At 44.1% G+C, this 6,232-nt stretch overlaps 2 protein-coding genes across 2 annotated transcripts; both read left to right on the top strand.

Moving 5' to 3' along the window:
* Nucleotides 1–337: 337 nt before the first annotated feature.
* znrd2 (zinc ribbon domain containing 2) lies at nt 338–3,205 on the top strand. Its single transcript, XM_070982955.1, has 4 exons — nt 338–407; nt 830–981; nt 1,083–1,167; nt 1,329–3,205. Exons 1-4 carry the CDS (start codon nt 392–394, stop codon nt 1,757–1,759), a joined length of 684 nt encoding a protein of 227 aa, XP_070839056.1. The 5' UTR covers nt 338–391; the 3' UTR covers nt 1,760–3,205.
* Nucleotides 3,206–3,690: 485 nt separating this feature from the next.
* On the top strand, nt 3,691–5,417 carry fam89b (family with sequence similarity 89 member B). The gene is made up of 2 exons (XM_070983231.1): nt 3,691–4,296; nt 4,621–5,417. The coding sequence occupies exons 1-2, from the start codon at nt 4,042–4,044 to the stop codon at nt 4,894–4,896; spliced, it is 531 nt and encodes a 176-aa protein (XP_070839332.1). The 5' UTR covers nt 3,691–4,041; the 3' UTR covers nt 4,897–5,417.
* The last annotated feature ends 815 nt before the right edge of the window (nt 5,418–6,232 follow it).

The raw sequence follows: 6,232 nt of genomic DNA, 5'->3' as shown, positions 1-6,232 counted from the left end.
TCTTTCTCCTTCTCTCTCTATACTGTATATATGATGCTAAAACATTCAAATCCAGTCTCTCTAAGTGCATTTCTCTACAATCCTATATCTAATTTTAAGTTAAAATACACAGTACCAAAATATGAAACTAGAATTTCTAATATGAATAATTTCTAGAGCCAAAATGTTCTGGTGCTTGGGTGACTATTAGTTGTTATTTGTTAGGAAACTGCCTTGGTTTTACGGCAGCTACAGGGTTGTTTTTTTGTTTGTTTTTTTAAAGTGAGGAAAACCATTTCCAAAAGGGGGCAGTAATGCATCATAAAAACAACCTCGAAACCTCAAAGAAGAAGACGGAGCTACGCTCGACGCATCTGGCGTCATCACGCACAACGTGTAGCACTGAAGCAACATGGCTCTGAATGGAGGTTTGTGCACTTATGAGCTAATAAGAAAGCTAACTTTGACATTTCTCCAGTTAAGCTGAACGGTTGATAAAGAACTAGTTTGGCGCACGTGTAGACAATGATTCTAGACTGTAATTTTATTTTTACTCCAATTTACCGTCACCAATTTATAGATAACCGCTAACTGACGTTAGCACGGTTGATCTGCTAGCTAGCTTATCATCATTTTCCTAGCAGAGCACTGCGGCAATGATAAACACGTCTAAAATGGACTCAGCGTTTGCCAGATTTTTCTAAATATTTTCTAATAAGTGCAAAACTCTAAAAGTTAATTAAGTCAGCAGAAACGTGCTAACAGATAACATACACACACGTCACAGCACTGTGTCTGTGTAGGTACAATATTGTTAATTTAATCTGCATTACATTGTTACTCACCCCAGATGACGAGGACTTCGAGTGGGAGCCTCCAACAGAGGCAGAGATGAAGGTGATCCAGGCTCGCAGGGAGCGACAAGACAAAATCAGCAAGCTGATGGGAGACTACCTGCTCAAAGGCTACAAGATGCTGGGGGAGTGCTGTGATGTGTGTGGGGTGAGTGAAGTGCATGTTCGTGTTGTGTTTGTGATGGTGGTAGAGCATTATTTAATGTAGAAGAAGTGGAGCGTTGACATAAGTGTGTTTTGTGCTTTCAGACAATTCTTCTCCAGGACAAACAGCAGAAAAACTACTGTGTCTCATGTCAGGAGCTGGACTCTGATGTTGACAAGGACAACCCTGGTACACAAAACTCACACACTCACATGTCATGATGATTTTATGATGATCTTTTTCTTGTCCTTCTTTCCTCCATCACTGTTCTTCTTGCTTTGAGCTGTTGGTAAATTTGATTTGTGCTTGTTCCCATGTCTCCCTTTATTCATTTTCTCCACCCTTCTCAGCTCTGAATGCTCAGGCTGCGTTGTCCCAAGTGAGAGAGAGGCAGCTCGCAGCCCAGTCCCCTGCACTACCCCAGGCCTCCGAAGTCACCGGAGGCCCCACCAGCAGTCAAGCAAGTGTGTCAGTTCCCAGACCAGAGCACTGTGAGGGGGCCGCTGCCGGGGGGAGAGCTGCCCTTCCTCCACCTGCTGTCCCTTCTCCGTCAACTCCTGCCGCCACCACAGCCATAGCACCTACTCGCCCCCCAGTTAGTTCACAGAGCGCTGCCCACCAAACTGTGTTGCAAGAAGCTGAGGAAGCTGTTCTAACCAAACTTCGCTGGGCCACTACCCAGCTACAGAGCTCGGCCTCCCTGGAGGCGAGCATCCAGCTCTGCACCCTCATCACCGGCTGTGCCACCTCACTGCGCAGCCTCAAGGAGCTCAACCAGTAACCAGCACGGAAAAGGCTGAAACCATGGATTAACGCTGTTTCTACTTGATTCTGTCCTGGCATACCGACTCTGGTTCGCTGCTTTTCAGCATCTCTCTTTGACTGAATCCTTGCATAGAGCTGAATTCAATCTTGGTCAGGAACTGCACTTGAAATAAGGAGAAAATGTCAAAAGTTGCTCTTCAGTTAACATATGTCTGGCCAGAACATCATGTGACATGGTTTGAAATTCTGTTTAAATACGAATGTTTGAAAATGTAACTGTTTTTGTATGAGGTGATGAAAATGGAGGTGATGGAAATGCATGTGAGTTCAAAAATAGATGAGTAAAATGGATGGGAAGTGAAAAAAGGAAGTGACTTCTGTCACGGCTGTAAATGTCAGCTGGTAATTGTCAGGGATGAATGGTGGACAGCAGACTAAAGCAGCCCTGATGATTATCAGACCAACACTTCAAAATAAAATGGCATTCAAGTTTAGCAAATCAGTTCACAGTTTATCACTATTTGTCAAATAAAATGCATTTCATCACTTCCATCTTTTTTTTTGTAAATGGCAGTTTTATGTTGTGATTGATACATTTACAACTGAGGAAGATTGTTTGTTTTCATCATATCATGACTGCTTTAAATTAATCAAAGCACTTTCATGTCTATTTTTAACTGCCTGTTTTTCAATTCACTGGCATTATCATTACCTCCACTCTCAGCAATTCATTTTTGTTCCAACCCTCATGTTCATAAGTTCTGATACAATGATGAGAACTGAACATTTCCAAATACACATCGATCACTGCTATCAAATTTAAACCATCTGGCCTTAAAGACTGCTGACGTTGATTGACAGATTAATCCAAAATGGCCACCAAATTGACATCTGGAAACATCCGTTTTCTGATTGGTTGTTCCATAGTATGCAGAACATGGTGTTATACCACTATCCGTTGGTATATTGTTGAGCAGTCCTCTGGTCAGACCCTCACTGGTGCATTTTCCTATTCATGGTTCAGTCTGATGCTCAGATTTCAGTTGTCTCTGACCATCTGCTGATGCAAAGCTTGTCATTTTGTGCTGACAGTTCTGAGGATTTTACTGTAAATGTTACACGATGATGATGATGGTAGTCATGTAATTCGGTGAGACGGCAACAGTCAAGAGTCAGACCTATAACTCTTTATTCATTCAAATATCTTGAGCAAATAAAGTGTGCACTGTGCATCAACAGACAGCACTTCATAGTAGATAAAAACCAGCTTCAGTGTTGTTCAAGGCAGTTAGAGTTTTCTAATTACATACCTGAATAAAACTTTGGCCGTTCAGGAGCGCTGCAGTTTGTGTCTTTCCACAAGAGGGCGCCAAATGCAAAAAGCAATGCTATAGAGTTTGTCCTTGGGAAACGCTTTTAACAAGTACCGTTCAAGTACCAATAAACATGTACATTTATGTTTAAAACGTGTCCTGTGAATCATATTTTACATATGCAGAAGCATTGCGCATCTTTGTCTCGAGAAAAATTGTTGCAAGAGTAGTTAATATAGGCATTTATTTATTGTCAATTTAATTAGGACAATTACTCAATCTACTTATCTAGCCTATCATGGCCTTATTTACAATGGCTGTGTTAGACAGCCTGAGTATTTGCTGAGTCTGATCCACATTTGGACCAGGAGAAAATAATTTTCGCAAAAAAACAAATACATAATTATTATGTATTTGTTTGCACATGCAGCACATGCAGCGGAGGTGTGAGACTGGATCACATGGTGTGAGACTGGAGACTGGATCACCGGTGATCACTCGGACCACCAGAGACACAGTGAGCGCAGGGTCTGTTGTATCTTAACGCAGCTCAGCAGTAATTCAGCTGATCCAGACAAACCCCTGACAGCCTCCTTTCCCTTCTCCTGTAACGCAGACTGGAGCGGGGCGTGGCGCGGTCACTGTCGGGCGGAGCTGGGGGCTGTCGGTGAACTCTCCCACACAAAGGAGGGGAAACTAAACAAAGCCAGGAAGCCTGCCATTAACCCGGGACCCACTGCCTCTTCTGAAGCCCACTCACATGCAGAAAACAGTGATGCATTGACATGCTTTAGCCTCCTGAACAGCTGGTTTCCAAGACTCGGGACACCGCTTGTTCTGCTGCAGAGGGACAAGAAAATAGCACCTTTAGGTGATGGTGAGAGCATAACGCGCTGGATTGTTTGCGCATTTGAAAGCGGTCCATGCAGAAACTGTTGCCTTCTATCTGCTGCTGAGTCAACTGAGTCCGCTGTGCAGCGTCGTGATGAACGCGAGTCGGGGCAGCGCGGCGGACTGTGCGGTGGGCGGTGTCTTCTCGGTGGAGGGGCTGCCGCCGCTCCCAAAGGGCCTCAGCGGGATCCTGAACTCCAGCGGCGGGTCGTGGCGGGACATCGAGAAGGTGCACACCAAGAGAGCGCGCATCCAGGCCGACATCAGCCGGGGCGGCGGGGACGCGCCGCGCGGTCACAGCAAACCGGGCGGACTGGACGCAGCTTTGGCTCTGCTGCGGAAAGAGATGGTAAGATGCCCTGCGAGTACCCTGCCTGTGTCTGTCTGAATGTAGAAACAGCAGGAAAAACTCACTGTTCAGCGCAAACAAAACACGTGCAATAGCCCCAAATCAAATCTGTATGTCTGCATTTATTATGATGAGAAATAAGTTTGACAAATTAACTCAATATCCACTTACTGGCGTTTTAAAGGCTTTCGACTGCGTCTCATCAGTGGAAAGAGTTTACTCAGCTGTCAATGATATGGCTCCGATGTAAAGATGTGAGCTAAGATTACTTTATCAAACTATATCCGAGGTCAAAAATGAACTTTCACGCTAAATTTCCTCCAGGTCGGTCTACGTCAGCTCGACATGTCTCTGCTGTGCCAGCTGTGGTCTCTCCGGGAGGCCATCCAGGAGTACAAGGGCTCCTCGCTTCTGTCTGAGGCCTCGTTCAGCGCTGAGAATGGATACTCTGAGGAGGAGGAAGAGGAGGTAGAAGAAGAAGATGAGGAGGAAGCGGGAGTTCTGTCACGGCCTCTTTCTTCTTCTTCGTCCCTGTCTCTGCCCCCACCCAGCAGCAACTCCAGGGACCAGTGGATCAAGGACTCCTTTCACATTCCCTGATGAAGAGACCGCTCCATGCACCATGTGCTGCAGGTTCATGTGTCTTACTGCCACTTTTGACCCCATTTACTCTTCTTTTACATGCCACATGTCCCTTGTCCACGCGATATGTCTACTATGTAGTGTTTGCCACACTCTTTTGACACTTTTGTCAACCAAGAATGACTTCATTGACATTCCATTGATGCTGTTGGCACCGTTTTGGAAGAAGCTTATAACACGACATGTGTGGCCTTTGCAGATTTGTGCTCTTCATTTCATCATCTACATGCTGCAAGGTTCCAGATCAGATCCAGATGTCAATCAGTAATCCACGTTCTCGTTAATTCTTTAAGCTTTTGACACATTTTTCTGCTCCAGAATATAATAAATTATTTTGAAAGTGATGTTCAGCTGTCTTTCTGTCAAACGTGAGGTCTGTGCATCTGCCCAACGTGACATTTCCTGTTGAATTACAAGATGCATAGTAGCTCCCCTGCAGCCTTATCTTGATTTTCAATAAATCTGATGAATTCCTGTACAGTTTTTATCTAACTTCTTATGCAAACCTGAGAAAAATATATATAACAAGAATAAATAAACAAAAATATATAACAAGTGCTCGCATGAAAGCAAGTCCATAATGCAGTATTAACCGTTTTAATCTGTTTCTTACAGTACAATCTGCACAGTGGAAATGATTAAATCTTAAATTCAGTCACTTATCAAGCAAAGTGTTTTGCGGGCAAATGTTTTGGAAAAGCCAGTAAATGACTTTTTTGTCTCTCAATCTAAAAATAGTATTTTTTTTTTTTTACCACAGACAGGCACAGTGTTTCTGTATTTGAATTAAAGGCAATCAGAGGATGATTTGCCGATAATGACCAACAGGGGACACACTGTCCCCGGTGAAGGGAGGCCTCCTCCTCCTCCTCCTCCTCCCAGAGTGAGGAAAGACAGTTTGCTGTGGAGAGAGCAGGAAAGAAGGGGAGTGACGTTTGAGGTGGAAGTCTCAAGCTGTTGTCTATTTATAATCAACATATGTTGCGGTTATTGTTAGAGTGTCTGTCTAACTGTCCATTTGCTCTCGCCTCGTCATCACACCACGTGTTTTTGTGGTGAAGATCATCAGCTAAGTGTGAATGTTGGACTTTTTTACTGCCCGCTCTTTCTTTGTCTCTCATGTTCTCTGCCTCTCTCCCTTTTGTAGTCCATCTAAAGACATCCTTTATTGATCACAGTTCACACACCATGCAGAGTTACAGTGGGGGGGAAACTGCCCATGACATGCTTCTGATAAATTATTGCCTGTCATTCATTTTTATCACCCCACACAGTTCCTGATTGTTAAAGTAAA

This window comes from Chaetodon trifascialis, chromosome 16, assembly GCF_039877785.1.
Source record: "Chaetodon trifascialis isolate fChaTrf1 chromosome 16, fChaTrf1.hap1, whole genome shotgun sequence".
Taxonomy (NCBI): Eukaryota; Metazoa; Chordata; class Actinopteri; order Chaetodontiformes; family Chaetodontidae; genus Chaetodon; species Chaetodon trifascialis.
The sequence above is the reverse complement of the archived record's forward strand: the minus strand, read 5'-3'. Positions and strand labels throughout refer to the sequence as shown.